Source organism: Carlito syrichta, unplaced genomic scaffold, assembly GCF_000164805.1.
Source record: "Carlito syrichta isolate Samal-C Ts95f unplaced genomic scaffold, Tarsius_syrichta-2.0.1 Scaffold314013, whole genome shotgun sequence".
In the NCBI taxonomy this organism is placed as follows: domain Eukaryota; kingdom Metazoa; phylum Chordata; class Mammalia; order Primates; family Tarsiidae; genus Carlito; species Carlito syrichta.
In genome coordinates, this window is record NW_007258109.1 from 679,571 (window position 1) to 697,549 (window position 17,979).

At 37.7% G+C, this 17,979-nt stretch overlaps 1 protein-coding gene across 1 annotated transcript in view; it reads right to left on the minus strand.

Moving 5' to 3' along the window:
* Nucleotides 1–15,099, minus strand: part of C2CD6 (C2 calcium dependent domain containing 6) — a 43,731-nt gene extending 28,632 nt beyond the window's left edge. Inside the window, exons 1-3 of the mRNA XM_008070794.2 lie at nt 15,028–15,099; nt 13,017–13,074; nt 7,392–7,450 (exon numbers count right to left, since the gene is read on the minus strand). Coding sequence (XP_008068985.2) covers nt 7,392–7,450; nt 13,017–13,074; nt 15,028–15,099 — 189 coding nt within the window. The remainder of the gene's footprint in view (nt 1–7,391; nt 7,451–13,016; nt 13,075–15,027) is intronic.
* Nucleotides 15,100–17,979: the final 2,880 nt, after the last annotated feature.

Sequence of the window (17,979 nt, forward strand, 5' to 3'; positions counted from 1 at the left end):
ACTGCTGGTGGGAATGCAAACTAGTGCAACCTCTTTGGAAGACAGTGTGGCGATTCCTGAAAGAACTAGAAATTGACCTTCCACATATGTTTGTTGAGGCTATATTCACAATATCAAAAACATGGAACCAATCATGTTGCCCATCTAAGCTGGGCAAATGTGGTACAAGCCGGGCTCGGTGACTCAGTCTGTAATCCCACACTTTGGGAGGCTGAAGTGAGTGAATTGCCTGAGCCCGCAGGTTTGAGACCTGCCTGGGGAACTTGGCGAGACCTCATCTCTACAATAAATCAAAAAATTAGCTGGGCGTGGTGGCTACTTGGAAGGCTGAGGTGGAAGGATCGCTGGAGCCCAGCAGGTCGAGGCTGCAGAGGCCGGGAGCGGTCACTGCACTCCAGTCTGGGTGACAGAGTGAGACTCCAACTCAAAAAAAAAAAAAAAGTGGTACATATACACAATGGAATATTATGCAGACATAAAGAAGGACAAACATATGGACTTCACAGCAACTTGGATGGATTTAGAGTCAATCATTCTCAGTGATCTATCACAGAAACAAAGAACAGAGTACCATATGTTCTCACTCATAAGCGGACCTTGAACAATTATAATACTATTAAAAAAGGGATTGGTAGTAGTGGGAAACTGTCAGAGGAGGGAGAGTGGGATTGGCAGTTGAGGGAAACTGCTAGGGGAGGGAGGGGCATACGTCATCAAGAAGGGTACCTGGCGTAATCAACATTTGTACCTAATCCTGAATTGTACCCCATATCTTTACAATAAAAAAGAAAATAAAGATATCAGTATGTTTTATGATATTTGCTTTAGAAATAATATACTTCATTAAATAAAATAAATGTGTGGGCTCATTTAACTAGGAACTGTAAGGGACAGCTGGTTCCAAGGACTCTATAATCAGGACACCTTATCTCCAGGTTGACATTCATAGACATTCTCTCTCCATCTGGAAGAAAAACAATCGCTGCTGGCTCTCAACATAAAATAATGAAGATTTCTTCTCTTAATATTCTTAACTAAATTATATAGACATCCTTACAGCCACAGAGGCAGAATATCAAGACTGCCAACCGCATTAGGGATTGAAGTTGGGGCAGGGATGAAATCCTCAGAAAGGGAGGCTGACAGACAAAAATATGTTGACTGTATGGAAAATTTAATAAATAGCATTAAGACAACTGTCCACCTTAGCTAAAACAACTTATCAAGATAATGGTAGATTCTTATGTCATACAGAAAAATAAAGTATATATGGATCAAATAGTTAGACATAAAAACTGGATACTAGAAAAGTACTAAAAAAAATCCAGAACACTGACACAACTGTGGAGGCGAAAGTATTTCTAAACAAAATACAAACTGATAACCACAAAGAAAAAGGTGAAAAATTTAATGACATAAACATTTTAAATGTCTATGATGCCAAAGAATTTAAGATACATAAATAACAAAGAGCATAGATAACAAAGTATTGTTATCAAAAATATATAAAGCTTTCTCACACATAAATAAGCAAACATACAACTCAATTTCTAAACATGAGCAAAGATTATAAACAGTCAAATAACAAATAAAAATGGACAATAATATGAAAATTTTTCACTCTAATAATCAGGAATATGGAAATTAAAATATCAGTGGGCTATTATTTTGTGCATCAAATTAATATAAGCTAAAATGTGGGTGAGGAAAAATGCATATTTTTCTCCATTTTGGTGCAAATTCAGATTAGTACATCTGGTTTAAAGGAAAATTTGGCAGTATCTATCAAAATTAAACATGTTTCTATTCTTTGATTCAACTATTTTACTTCTCATATTTATCCTATAATATATTTGTACAGGTGAATAAAGACAATACTTACATTTAGCAAGTGCCTATCACATTCCAAGTCCTTTACAATTCTTTGAAATAGGTGATATTATACTTATTTTGCAGATGAGAGAATTAAAACTCAGAGGTAAATTGCCCATAGTTATATGACTACGGAAGTGGAAGAATCTGAATTTGAAGCTAGATATTTCTGCCAGTAAAATCCAAGTTCTTTCTACTATATCATACTAGTTTTCTTACCACCACTAAATACTGCCTTTCATTAGTGGGTAAAATTAAATTCCCCATCTCTCCCCACTTTTCTTGTATCCTGATCTTAAGGACATGATTTAGGGTCCAGTCAATATCAGAGTTTAAATAGAAGCAAATTAAGCTATATCTTGAAAGTCTTAATTTATGAAGGGGCTCTAAAAATGTGAAGGAACTATTGAAAGACCGCCACCTGAATCAGCTATGAGTTGACAGAGATGCGATCAGTTCTTTCCAATTCAGATTAGTATTCCAGAAGTTTGTTTCAAAATACTACATTTCATTAATATACTGTCTACCCTGGCTCACAAAAAAACCTCTTGTTTTAACTTCAAACAACTCCAAAGTTTATTTTCCCTTAGAATTCTAAAGATTTTCTGACTTGTTTATGAAGCAACTAGCTTGGACTTTTGGGAATTTGTTCTAGAGCTCTGAGTTGTCTTTCAATTTACAAGCCTGTTGCCCTAGGTAATAGATTCAATCTTCTAAGTTCATTGATTGCACATACTGAATGAAATCTTTGTTTAATGGGTTGTCAACCAAATTTATCTTGTTTGGTTTAATTTTGTTTTAAGTGTGGTGTATAGGTCTGACTACCACTCTTAAGAAAAACACTTAAGGTAAGTTTTCCTTAAAAAAAAAAACTCCTTTTTAAAAATTAAACCTTTTATTTTGAAATAAAGGTAAATTCATGTGCAGTTCTAAGAAATAACAGAGAGAGCCCAAATAACCTTTCTTTATTGTTTCCCTTGACAGTAACATCTTACAAAACTGTAACACAATCTCCCAACCAGGTTATTGACTTATTCAGTTAAGATGTAGAATATTTCCACAAGGGTCTCTAATATCCTGATACAGTCTCATTCATTTCCTTCCTGCCCCCATCCCCTACTTAATGTCTAAAAACCATTAATCTGTTCTCCATTTTTATAATTTTGTTAGTTCAAGAATATTATATAAATACAATCATACAGTATATAACTTCTGGGAGTTTTCTTTTTTTTCACTCAGTAGAGTTCTCTAAAAATTCACCCAGTTTCTTGTGTGTATCAATAGTTAGTTCCTTTTTATTGATGAATATTATTCCATTGTATGTATATACCAGTTTGTTTATTCACCAATCAAAGGATATCTATTTGTTTCCACCTTGGAGCTATTATGAAGAAGGCTGCTGTGAACATTTGTATGCAGTATTTTTATGTGAATATATAAGTCTTAATTGCTCTGGGACAAATGCTCAAGAGTGCAACTGATGGGTCATATGGCAGGTGCAGGCACAGTTTTTAAAGGAAATGTCAAATAAGTTTATGGAGTAGCTGTAAAATTTTAAGTTTCTACCAGCAATTTCTCCACATTTCACCAGTATTTCATTCTGTTTTTAGTTTTAGGTATGAGACTTAGGTCAAGGTTCATTGTTTTGTCCATGGAAGTACATTTGCTCTGGCATGAGTTGTTGAAAGGGCTGTCTTTGCTCCACTGAATTGTTTTTGCATCACTGTCAAAAATCAGTTGGGTATATATTGTGGGGACCTATATCTGGGTTATCTATTCTGTTTCATTAATCTATGTGTCTATCTCTTCCAGCACTACACTCTCTTGCTTCTTGATTACTTAATATAAAGTATTGATTATTTAATATAATATAAAGTAAATTCCTTCCATGTTATTCTCTTTTTAAAATTGTTTCAGCTGTTCTAGGGTCTGTGTCTTTCTACATACATTTTAGAATCATCTTGTCTATGTCTATAAAAAGTTGTAATATGGATAGAAATTGTATTAAATCTATGTATCAATTTGAGGAAAATTGCCATCTTTATTATTATGAATCTTCCGATCAAAAACATGGTATGTCTTTCCATTTATTTAGGTCTCTGATTTATTTCATCAGCATTTTGTAATTTTAATCATACAGATTCTGTACATGTTTTGTTAGATTTATTAGTATTTCATTTTCTTTGGAGTTATTGTAAATGTCATTGTGTTTTAAATTTCTGTTTTCACATACCCATTGTTAGTATATAGAAATGCTATTGATGTTTACATATTAAATTTGTATCCTTCAATCTTGTTGAATTCACTTATTAGTTTTAGTATTTTGTTTTTGTAGACTGATGTTTTCTGTATAGAAAATTATGCCATCTGAAAACAGATCGTTTTATTTCTTCCTTTCTAATTTGTATGACTTTTATTTCCTTTCTGTATTGAAAAAAGAGTGATAAGAGCACACATCCTTACCTTTTTCCTGTTCTCAAAGGGAAGGCATTCAGTTTTTACCCTAAAGTATGATGTAAACTGTGGGGTTTTATAGATGCTCTTTCTCAAGTTGAGAAAGTTCTTTTTTTTTTTTTTTTTTTGAGGCAGGGTCTCACTCTGTTGCCCAGGCTGGAGGCAGTGGCACACAGTGTCACTGCTCACTATAGCCTCGATCTCCTGGGCTCAGGCAATCCTTCCACCTCAGACTTCCAAGCAGCTAGAACCGCAGGTGCACGCCACCATGCCTGGCTAAATTTTAGACTTATTGTAGAGATGAAATCTTGCAAGTTGCCCAGGCTGGTCTTGAACCCCTGGGCTCAGGCAATCCTCTCACCTCCACCTCCCGAAGTGCTGGGATTACAGGTGTGAGTCACCGTGTCTCGCCAAGAAAGTTACATTTTATTACTGGTTTATTGAGAGTTTTAATATGATTGAGTATTGAGTTTTGTGAGTCATTTTTTTGTGTATCAATGTATATTATCATATGACTTTAGTCTGTTGATACTGTAGATTACATGAGTTGCTTGACAAATGTTGAATCAGCTTTGCATATGCAGAATAAAACTCATTTGGCCATAATACTTAGTTATTTTTATACATTCTTATATTTTGTTGAGGATTTTGCATCTAAGTTCATGAGAGATATTGATACGTATTTATTTTTTTTACACCATCCTTTTTTTTTTTTGAGTTGGAGTCTCACTCTGTTGCCCAGGCTGGAATGCAGTGACATGCTCACTCACCACACCAGCATCGACCTGCTGGGCTCCGTGATCCTTTCGCCTCAGCCTTCCAAGTAGCCAGAACTACAGGCGCACGCTACCACACCCAGCTAATTTTTTTACTTACTGCAGAGATGAGGTCTCGTCAAGTTGCCCAGGCTGTTCTCGAACCTATGGGCTCAGGCATTTCCCTCACCTCGGCCTCCCAAAATGCTGGGATTACAGGCTTGAGCCACTGGGCCCAGCCTTTGCACTATCTTCATCTGGTTTTAGTGTACAGTAATACTAGCTTCATAAAATGAGTTGATAAAGTGTTCCCTCCTCTTCTATTTTTTGGAATAGATTGGGTAAAATTGGTGATAATTCTATTTTGGATGTATGGTAACATTTGCCAGTAAAAACATACAGGCCTGGATACTTCTTTTCCAGAAACTTTAAAATTACCAATCCAATTTATTTAGTTGCCAAAGAACTATTCAGGTTGTCTGCCTCATCTTGGTTTATTAGATAGTTTGTGGTTTTTCAGGACTTGGTTCATTTTCTCTAAGTTGTCATATTTATGAGCATAGAGTTATTTGTATTATTCTCTTATTGTTGGGAGCCAGCCACGGAGGCCCACTGAGCATTAGGGATCAGGGAGGGCTGTGGACCCCGAGACCACTAGGATGCGTTCGGGAGCTATTGACCCCATTCTTTCCTCTTTTTCTATTTAGCACACTTAACCAAAAGGAACTCTGCTGACCTAAGCTGAAGGTCCTGTGACTGTGACAGGCATGGCTAACTCTAGAAACTCATTGTTCCTGTTTCCCACGAACTGCGGTTTCGGCTTAGGTATTAGATATAATTCAAACTCAGGTCACATTTGGGAGCCTTCAGTACGGTACAAGCTTCTTTGTAAGATTTAAAAGTATATTTGTAGAATTAGTATATACATATGGAGAGCTATTTTCAGCTTTAGACGGTATAGATGACTATCTAGAGTTACCAGAAATGGCCCAGTACAAACTTTGGACTGGGCCACATTTCTAAGGGCCCAGTATGTACTTTGGACTGGGCTGCATTCTTTTAAACCGGTTTTAGCTGCAATTAGTGGAGGGTTTTTCTATTTATTATAGAAACTGAATTTATTTTACTCATCAAAAGTATTGTAGAATCGGTCATGCTAATGTCAGGGAATTATGTTAGTTCAAGCATGATCAAACATGATTCTTTGAGGTTTAATAAGAATACAGCTAACTTTAAAAATTTCATTGTTCCCATTTTCTACTAATTGCAGTTTTGGCCTTAGTTGAATTTACAGTTTATATTTGGGTTTTATTTTAGAAGCTTTATTGCTGATGATCAGCTTTATATATTAGGATTAGGAATTAGAAAATTTTATAAAAGTTAAGATAGATATATAAGATTTTACAGTAGCCATTTTGCTAAGAGATTATAATCAATTGTTCCCAGAAATGGCCCAGCATGATCTTTGGACTGGGCCATATTCTTTAGGAACTGGTTTGAGCTATAATTAAGAGTTTCCATAGTGTAGATAGAATTAGCATAGAATAGAAAAGGTAATAAGATTTAAGAAAGTCGTTTTAGGTGTTGTGTACGCATAAGCTTTAAAAGTTATTGATTATTAGGACATCATGATGCTAGTGGAGATTGCTGCATTATTTTTGAGGAAAATTAACTGAGCATTAGGAACAGTAAGATAATTTTGGGATTGTTCTTCCTCATGCCTGAGAAAACATCTGGAGGATGGGGGGGCACCCCTCAACCACCTGGCTTTGTGTTCATGTGAAAGTCTTGTGATTTAACCCATGAAAATTTAGGAAAAAAGGTTTATGGTTTGTCCCATTAATGGCTTCTGCACTAGACAGGAGTCCAGCCTCTTTCTTTCTTTCTTCTAATAGCTATCCCTCCAGTTTAATCGCTGATGCCGTCTTTCCTACCAGGGATCCCCAATATCTGCAGGGGCTGGTGCCCCACAACTGGCGCCCAAACAGGGACCCTGGAAAGGTAAGCTTTTTCTCGTTTCAGGATGGCTAGGATCTTACCTAGGGTGCTACAGACGGCGGGCACCAGTTGATGTTATGTTGATATTGACATAATAATTTATAATTAATAACTATAAAATACAATAAAATAGATTTATAATAAATCAATTTTATTTATTCATACATTTACAATATTATTATATACTATGTTATAATATACACTTATAATAATAAAGTATATACTTTATGACAGAATACTGTCAGTAAATATTAACTCAAAACAATGTAAAATGCTAACAATGATTTTTAAAGGATATCTCTATCTACTTACTGTTTTTCCTTTGTTATTTGCATTTCTCAGTCCATGGGGCTTATCTTGAATTAACCTATCTGAAAATTAGGAAAAAAATGATTATTTAAATAAGTCGGCACTTATGATACTTGACAAGTGTATTTTGCAGACACATCCCTCATCAGTGACTGTGAGAATACCTTGGATGAGAGCAAAGGCTCTGGAGAAGACTAACTGGACTAAAATAGTTTTTGTGACTAACTAACCATCTAACTTTGGACAAGTCATTTTGCCTCTCGCAGCCTCAGTTTCCTCATTTGTCAAAGGATGAAGATTCTCCCTCTAGGATTGTTGTGTGATTTAACAGGCTGAAAAATAAAACCAAAATCCTAAGCCACACAACCAACTAAACAGACTTCCCTGTTGGCTAAGGGGATCCCAGATAAACCTTAAAAAGTGAGTTCCTGTCCATAACGCTTTGAGAGACTAGACACATCTCATTATGTTCTTTCATTAACTGCCATTAGGCTTTCTTTCCTAAGGGTTAAACAGAAATCAGCCCTTTCAAAGACTTGTTTCACTGCTACCTGACACTGCTCCTCCCTCTTCTGATTTTAACAAGGCATCTACCTGACCAGTCTTGGTAAAAGACCTCCCTTTACCCTCACCACAAGCGGTTCTGACCAGTTTACAGAGACTGCTCACAAGATACCTCTGTGTCCTTTGTTTCATCTTTTGATATATAGAGGCTAATTTTAATGCATCTAAATATTTCTCTTTAATGCACCACATTTCATTTTATATAATGTAAATAAGTATTAAATATTTATATGCCATATGTAATTTATTGGGTGGGCTGGCTAGGGTGGATCATACCTATAATCCCAGCACTTTGGGAGGCTGAGGTGAGAGGATTGCTTGAGCCCAGAAGTTCAAAACCAGCCTGGGAAACAGTGAGACCACATCTCTTAAAAAAACAAACAAACAAAAAAACACACACAAAAAACAGTTAGCCAGGCTTAGTGGCACTTGCCTGTAGTCCCAGATACTCTGGAGGCTGAGTGGGAGGATCACTTGAACACAGAAGTTTGAGGCTGTGGCGACCTATGATCCTGCCCCTGCACTCCAGTCTGGGTGACAGAGTAAGATCTTGACTTTTAAAAAATTTACATATATATATAGTTAGGGTCACATTCCCAGCGGGGCCTCCAGAATGTTAGGTCAGGCCCACTGGGATGTGGGTGTCTGGTGGGCAATCCAATGCCACATGAAAGATGCAAATAATTGCAAAGAAGTTAGATTGGAGAATATAGTTTAGAAAGCAAATTAGAGGGGGGGGAGATTCACCTCCCCAAGGAGGGAGGTAGGGGAGGGGGCCAAAGCTTAAGAAAACATGGCCTGGCCATAGCTCAAATAGTACATGATCACACCATATCTTAGCAAAGCAATGGCAACTGGTTGCTCCTAGTTGAGTCCTTTTAATCCATCACTTTGATGGGGAAAAGTCATTAAGGTTATTGGGTGGTGGTCTGCTCAACATCATCACAAAGAGGCCGGTAAGCACAGGTACTGATGTCAGGTGATGGACAGCAGCCAGATGGGTGGGTTAGTCACATGATTGCTGCTATGATGGTGGTTTAGATGAGAGGAGAAAAGGGGAGGGGTCTTTCCCGCAAGAGACTTGTCAGATGTTTCCAATTCACAAGCTCCTTAGCAAAAAGGTGGTCTTACCATTTCTATGGCTTTAGCCAGGTAAGGGGTTTTCTTTGAACTTCTGCCTTCCACGAGGAAACTGAAAGTTTCTTAGAGATTATTATCCTAAACCATGAATTGAAAGGTTGGGCTGTCCTTGTCTTGCACCTGACGGTGATTTGCCACAAGGGTGGGATAGGCTGCCAGCTTGACCTGCAGTAAAATGTCTGGACATTTCCTAAAACCTGCCTATTGGAAATTTATCTATGTCTAACCTGTGCTAGATTCAAAGCATGTCAGTCTAAGCAAAAATGACTATGCTGAGGCAAAATGTGAATTAAGTTATTCTAATTTTCTCAAGATCCCTCCTTTCATTTGTACACACAAGTGTGCACACACACACACACACACACACGAGTGGGGGTGCCAAAAAATATATACACATTTTAAGCATGACGTTCACTCAAAAGATGGCATTAATTAAATGAATTGTAGCACCATGTGACAGTCAGGATAGTCAAACAAAATGGCAGAAGCATGGGTGAGCAAATGTCATACTATACATTGCTACTATAATTTAACTTCAGAAAGTAATACATAGATAACATCTCTTAAAATGCGTATACATTTTATATATAAATGTATATACATACATAAATATAAATAAAATAAAACATATATATGAAATAAAACTTTCATACATATAAAAATTTTATACATATAAAGTAAAAATTTTATATGTATAAAATTTGTTGCTTGCCACACCTTTGGTTTGCTTTCCTAAACACTGCCTTTTCATTCCTTTTTTTCCCCTTTCTTTTGAGTTGGAGTCTCACTCTGCCACCCTGGCTGGAGTGCAGTGTCACGCAGGCTCATGGCCACCCCAGCACTAACCTGCTGGGCTCCGGTTATCCTTCCACCTGAGCCTTCCATGCACTACTACATCCAGCTAATTTTTTGATTTATTGTAGAGATGAGGTCTCGCCCAGTTTCCGGGGCTGGTCTCGAACCTGCAGGCTTAGACAATCCCCTTGCCACAGCCTCCCAAAGCCATGGAGCCTGCCACCTTTTAATTCTTTACATGACTGGGCTGTAAGTTTTTTTTTAATTGTATATATATATAATATTGGGTTAATTATATAAGACTGGTTTGCATGAGTAAATTGAAAAGCAGGATGCAAAGTATTGAGGCAAATTCCCCTGCAGCTGTGAGCATGTGAAATTAAACAAATTATCTACTTCCAAAACACAATGGTGGGACAGATTTAAAAGAGATATTCCTATTTCAAAAGGGAAAAATAGATAGGAAGGGATAACTGGTCCCAAGTAAGCTCAAAACCCTATGGGGTGGACACCATCAAATCTCAAGGCTCCAGAATCTTTCTCAATTCCATGTTCCATCTTCTGGGACTCAGTCCACATAACAGTGCTGAAGGGTTGGAGTCTTGTGCCTACAGCTCTCCCATAGCATTGCATGTCAGCAGCTCTATAGTTCTGGGGTCTCTGCAATAGCTTTAAGCCCATAGTTCTGCTGGGCATTGCCCTTAGTGTTGCAAGGCATCTGCCCTTGCAACAAGTGTCTGCCTGGACCTCCAGGTTGTCCATAATATCAAATCAAGTTGGAGGTAGCTATCCTCCACTGCTCATGAACTCTGTGCACCTGCAGAGTTAGCACCATACGCCTGCCATCAAGTCATACCACTTGTGCCTTACAGAATGTCAGCAAGAGCTACACCCAGGTTGGTTGAACAATGGCTTGGGTGGCTGAAGAGTCCTGTGCTGGGGATCAGACACAAGGTGGTACAGGGAAGTGAATGCTGAGGTCCCACAGGCACCTCTCTGGACACCTTACTTTCAAGGTCCTAGCTTGCCTTGGCAATCTCTGAAATGCCTTCAGGGTCATCCTCTCATCCTCTTGAGGAATAGCACCTGGCTCCCTTCTATTCATACTAATTTCTTTAGCAAACAGCTGCTTGCCACACCTTTGGTTTGCTCTCCTAAACAATGTATTTTCATTCTTTACATAGCTGGGTTGTGAATTTTTTAAATCTTTCATTTCTGCTCCTCTTTTAATTATAAATTCCATCTTTAAACCACTTTTCTTCTCTTGCATTTTACTACATAGAGTTTTTTGAAGCCACGAAGCTCTTTCAATATTTTTGCTTAGAAGTTTCTTCCACCAGACATTCTTGTTCATCACTCTTAATTCTGCCTACCATAAAGCCCTTAGGCAGGGAGACAATTTAGCTTAAGTATTTTCCAATTTATAACAGGAAACCTTACTCTGGTTTGTTATTTCTTATTCCCATCTGAACTCTCATTAGAATTACCTTTATTATCTGTGTTTCTACCAACATTCTCATCACAACCACTTACATAATCTCTAAGAAACTTTAGACTTTTCCTACAGCTCTTTTTTTTTTCCTGAGTCCTCAACAGAATCATCCTAACAATCAGTTTATAGAAATGTAGGCTTTTTCTGACCTGCTCTTCCAAATTCTTCCCGTCTCTACCCACTTCCCAGTTCAAAGACATTTCCACATTTTCAGGTATTTGCTATAACAACAATTCCATTTCTCAGTACCAATTCTTTCTTAGTCCATATTTTTGCTGCTATAATGGAATACCAGAATATCCGAGGCTGGGTAATTTATAAGGAAAATAAATTTATTTTTGTAGTTCTGGAGTCTGGGAAGTCCAAGATCAAAGGCCCAGCAAGAAACTTCTTACTGCATCATCACATGAGAGAAGGCAGAAGGGCAAGAGATGGTGTGACAGAGAGACATTAGGGGGACAAAATCCTTTTATAAAGGATGCACTCCCATGGTACAAGCCCTCTCTCATGATAACAGCATTACTCCATCATTCCACCCTCATGGCCTAATCACCTCTCAATAGGCCCCATCTCCCAACACAATGGGGATTAAGTATCTTAAATTTTTCCTAGCATTTAAAGTATTAGCTTCTGAAACTGACATCTTATGGTCCCAAATAGCTTTCTGCACCTTAGTATATGTTCTTAGAATGTATGATACTGTATGAAACAGATGTATGGAGACAAATATGGCTAAAGCATTAAACTTTAATCCTGTTAAAACCCTTCATCTCTCCACATTCTACTATTCAAGCTGAGTTAAATCTCTTATTTAGGGACTTTATTCTAAAACTATACTTCTCAATTCAACTTTTATCTGATTCCTTTTCCCATAAGTCTTTAATTGGAGAACACTCTTCCCTCTATACTAGGGGTTTTAGCTGTCTTCCTGTGTTCTCTTCATTTTAATTAGATTGCTGCACCTGCTCTAAATGGATATGCAGTCGCTACACAGCTATGACTATTCCAATTGTTAGAATATTACAACACTTCTATACCAACTGGTAAAAAGTTGCTACCTCGAGAAATTTGTGTCATCTTACACGTATCGCCCCAACTACCTTGATTCCCTTAGGAACCCTCCATTTCCCTCAACTCCAAGGAGGAACAGCAGGAGGTCTTCGACAGAATTATGACCCAACAGAATTATGTGATCTGGGCTTTCTAGGCTTATGCTGTATGTTCAATATTTTTGTTATAACCTTTGGGTAATATATTGAATATGTCTTTATAATGCTCTCACTGAACTACTTCTTGAATTGGAAAAACCTCTTCATTAGATTGATCTACAGGGTGGCCAAAAAGTTTGGAAACACAGATAAATAAATGTAATAATTGGTTTGCTAATGTTATAATACATGTAAAATAAAAATTATATAGGTTTCCAGATTTTAAGGCCCACCTGTATTTTCCTTCTCTTGATTTTTCACTAATGCTGTAATTCCATAGATTTTCATGCCAATGAAAAAAAAATCATAGTGTAATTTACCTTTTGAGAGAAAGTTTTGGCAATAATTATTTTACATGAGTTCATGTTCCCAATATCACTGAATAAATATTTGAAAATTATAATAATTTATAAATAAAGAATAACTTACCTCCAAAATAAGGATAAATTACATTTTCATTCATTTTTAGAGAAGGAAAATATAGACCCTGAAATAATAAAAGAGAAGAGAAAGATAAAATAATTAAACATCAATATAATTTTTTTTTTTTTGAGTTGGAGTCTCACTCTGTCACCCAGACTGGAATACAGTGGATGCTCCCGGCCACCGCAGCCTCAACTTGCTGGGCTCCGGTGATCCTTCCGCCTCAGCCTTCCAAGTAGCCGGAATTACAGGCATGCACTACCACGCCCGGCTGATTTTTTGATTTATTGTAGAGATGAGGTCTCGCTGCCCAGGCGGGTCTTGAACCCGCGGGCTCAGGCAATCCACTCACCTCAGCCTCCCAAAGGTGCGGGATTACAGGTTGAGCCACCGAGCCCGGCCTAATATAATTTTTAAACAGTATTATAAATGGCTATACATAATAAAATGAGAATGAATATTATCATTTTTCTTTATCTTACATAAAGAAAAGAATTTATTACAATTCAACCACTGCAATTGGGAGATGGTGAGAGACAAGTACGGCTAAAACATTGTATTAGTAGGTTGTTAAGGTGGGAAGTGCCAAGTACTAAAAGAAAACTCATGATATTGCTTGGCATATCATTAACCTTTTCTCATTCTCCAAGCCCCAGAAAACAAAAATCGTAATTTAAATAATAAATACTAAAATAAAATAAAACAAAATATTATCAAAGACAAACTACATCAAAAAAGAAGGTAGAAGTGACATCACAAAAATGACGGAGCAGGATGCTCAAATAATTTGTCCCTCCACTGAAGTAAATATAAACTGACAACAACTGACATAGCAACTATTTCAGCCCTTCATAATGTAACCCCAAATTTGCGGCAAACAGGAGGACTGCTTAATGAAAAAGAGTGTAGACAAATTTTGGTGTTTGAAAAAAATCTGTCAGGTCACTGGCTGACCACATAGATAATGAAACAGATTACAAATTCACTGCAAACAAGGAAAATAGTTTTTGCAAAAATAGTTTAGATAAGTCATTAAATAAATGAATGAATGCAGCCCTCAACAATTAATAGAAACCCTGGGAAAATTCATTCCCAGAGTTACCACATTATAATATTTAAAATCACAATTTTCATCAATAAATTACAAGGCATACAAAGCAGGAAAGACAGCCCACTCACAGGGGAAAAAAATTAACAGAAGCCACCCATGAGGAAGCAAAGATTTTGAATTTACTAGACAAGGGTTTTTAAACAACTTTTCTAAATATACTTAAAGAGTTAAAAGGAATCATGGACAAAGTACAAAAGAAAGCTAGGAAAAAAATACATGAACAAAAATATAAAATCAATGAAGAATTAGAAATTATAAAAAAAATTGAAATTCTGCATAAGCAAGTGCAATAACTAAAATGGAAGAAGAGGCTGGGCTTGGTGGCTCAGCCTATAATCCCACACTTTGGGAGGCCAAGGTGGGTGGATTGCCTGAGTCTGCGGGTTCAAGACCTGCCTGAGCAACTTGGCGAGACCTCATCTCTACAATAAATAAAAAATCAGCCAGGCATGGTAGCACGCGCCTGTAATTCCAGCTGATCGGAAGGCTGAGGCGGAAGGATTGCCGGAGCCCAGCGGGTCGAGGCTGTGGTGGCCGGGAGCGGCCACTGCACTACAGTCTGGGTGTCAGAGTGAAACTCCAACTCAAAAAAAAAAGGAAGAAGATTCAAGTAAGGGGCTCAACTGCAGATTAAAGCATGTGGAAGATAGAAGCAGTGAAGTTAAATATTAGACATTTAAAATTATCCAGGATGAAGAGCAGAAAGAAAAAAAGAATGAGAAAAGTGAACAGAGCCTAAAGAAACTATGGGGCAACCATCACATACACAGACGTACACATTATGGGGTCTAGGTAAAGTGAAAGAAAGAGCAGGAATGAATATTTGAAGAAGTTATGGGCTACTGCCACTGCTACGGCTATTGCACGTCGCACCGCCCATGCCTGAGGTGATCCACGCCTTCAGACCTTGAAGCCCCTGCAAGCAAGATCTGCTGAGATTGCTGCCGCCCCTACTGCCACTGTGACATCCCAGGCCATGGGTCTCCTCCCATGTGCCTTGAGGCAGCTCCCATTTCCAGTTTCTTTCCAGCTCCCGCCCCTGTGGGGTGAGCAGCTGAGATAAAGACCATCTGGAGCGGTGAGATAGCAACACCTGCTGGCGATTCAAGGTAACAACACCAAAAGAAGAAAAACAGAACCTTGATAGACACAGGCCAGATCTGAGTGGTAAACTGGTCAGTAGTGAACTGAGCGGAGATCTGAACTGCCTTTCACAGCAGGCCAGGGGCAACTGACCCTATCTGTGAAAAAATTTACCAGCCTGAAAAGACAGCTAGAAATCAGAGCTGAAAGTACATTGGAATTAAATGATAAATCTCAGAGTGTGCATGATTGGTTCTATTAGTTTACTGACTTGATTCTATCCCTTTTGATTTTGTTCTTTTTTTTCTCTTCTTTTCTTATCTTCTCTCTGTAAACCATATCTTTGTATAGAGGAATAGCACACCAATAAGGAGATTGGTTAGCTTGTATGTTAGCATCATTGTATGTTTTAGTTTTTTTTATGAGAGTTGGTTAGTGTAGCCATGGTCTATTGTTTTTATCTGTTTCAGTTTTTGTCTATCTCTCCATTTGTTGGTACACTCGTCTGTTTTCTCCCTTACTCCTCTCTCTTTCCACCCCCCTCTTACCCCCACTGTCTGCTCCATTCTATTCCCTCTGTTAACCTCATTTTATTTCAGGGTAAACCTAAAACCCCACTGCACCAACAGATTCCAAGGCAGTGGGAAGTGGGTTTCAGATTATTCATACACCTGTCAGCAGATACTAGGACCTGCAGAGAGATTTTGAATCACAGCTCCCCCCTTAAGTAAACCTCAAAACTGCAAAAAGGACCACTCCCAACCTATAGTGCAACTCCAGAATTGAACAAAGTAAGAGGATATACATAAAGAAGAATAGGAGATTGAACAAACAGAAGTAAAAGCAACCCCTCCACCCCCGAATAACAGAATTAAAGAAGACAGTGATATGGAGGGAAGGAAAAAGTAGGGAGGAAAAACTGCACAAATGAAGAAAAAAACCAAAAGAAGAATATAGCTCTCACACAGACCCCTGGGAGGTCAGACACCGAGAAAACAGACTTCGGAACACAAGCAATGAAGAGCACCCAGAATGACTGGTCACATGCAACAAACCCAGACATCAAGACATTAATAGAGAGAATTTAAAAAATTGAGGAGAGACAAGAGGAAAATAAGAAGGAGCTGATGACAGAAATAACAGCAGTAAAGAATACTGTGATGGAAATAAATAACAAACCAATAAGCATGGAAAGCAGAATTAGCCAAGCAGAAGAAAGAATCTCAGAGCTTGAAGACCAAAACACAGAACTAATCCAAATTGTCAAAAACATAGAAAAGAAGCTTAAAAAGACAGAATAAAACCTTCAAGAGATGAATGATTACTTCAACAGAAAAAGTCTAAGAGTAATTGGCCTTCCTGAGGCAGAGAGAGAAACAGACCACAGTGGAAAAAAATTTCATGAAATTATTCAAGAAAACTTCTCTCATCTCATCAGTGATGCAAAAATCCAAACACAAGAGATTCAGAGAACCCCTGCAAGACAACAAATGAGAAGACCAACTCCTAGACATATAATAATTTGCCTAAAAAAGTAGGTATAAAAGAAAAAATCCTAAAGGCTGCAAGAGAAAAAGGTCAGACTACCTACCAAGGAAGACCAATTAAAATAGCAGCAGATTTATCTACAGAAACCCTCCAGGCTAGGAAAGCTTGGAGCCCTATCATCAAAGTTCTAAAAGATAAACAATTTCAACTGAGAATAATCTATCCAGCCAAGCTAAGCTTCATCAGTGAGGGAGAATCGAAATCTTTTCCAGACATTCAATCCTAAGAACCTATGCTACCACCAGACCACCTCTACAAGAAACACTTAAGAAAGTATTGAATACAGAAGAAAAGGAAAAAAGAACAACATTCTTCACAAGAGTACAGGCAAAAGTTTAAAAACACACATGAACTGATCTAAAACCAAAAGAAAGACAACACACAAATAGGAAGAACAACACCAACTCTGTAAGAACATTATGACAGGGATCAACTCTCACATTTCAATAATTAGCTTGAACGTGAATGGACTAAATGCACCACTGAAAATACACAGAATGGCAAAATGGATAAAATATCACCAGGCAACAATTTACTGCCTTCAAGAGACTCACATCACTAGAAAGGACACTCACAAACTCAAAGTAAGAGGATGGGAAATAAATTTTCAGGCAAACGGAACACAAAAGAAAGGAGGAGTTGCGATCTTAATCTCAGACAAAACACCCTTTAAGCTATCAAAATTTAAAAAGATACAGAAGGGCACTACATACTGATTAAAGGTTCAATCCATCAACAAGAAATATCCATCCTAAACATATATGCACTCAACATAGGAACACCAACTTTCATAAAGCAGTTTCTAGGTAAACTAAAAAAAGATATCGACTCCAACACCATCATAGCAGGGGACTTCAATACCCCACTCACAATCCCAGACAGATCATCAGGACAAAAAATCAGCAATGAGATCCAAAACCTCAATGGAGTGTTATGTAGGTATCAATTATATTATGTAGGTATCACACCTCAGTGGAGTGTTATGTAGGTATCAGACCATTAGGACAAAAAATCAACAATGAGATCCGAAACCTCAATGGAGTGTTATGTAGGTATCAATTAAGTCCATTTGGTCAAGAGTAGGTGACTCTTGACCAAATGAACTTAATTGATACCTACATAACATTCCATCCAAAGACCACAGAATACACATTCTACTCATTACCGCATGGAATGTACTCTAAGATCGACCATATACTTGGCCATAAATCAAGCATAAGCAAATTT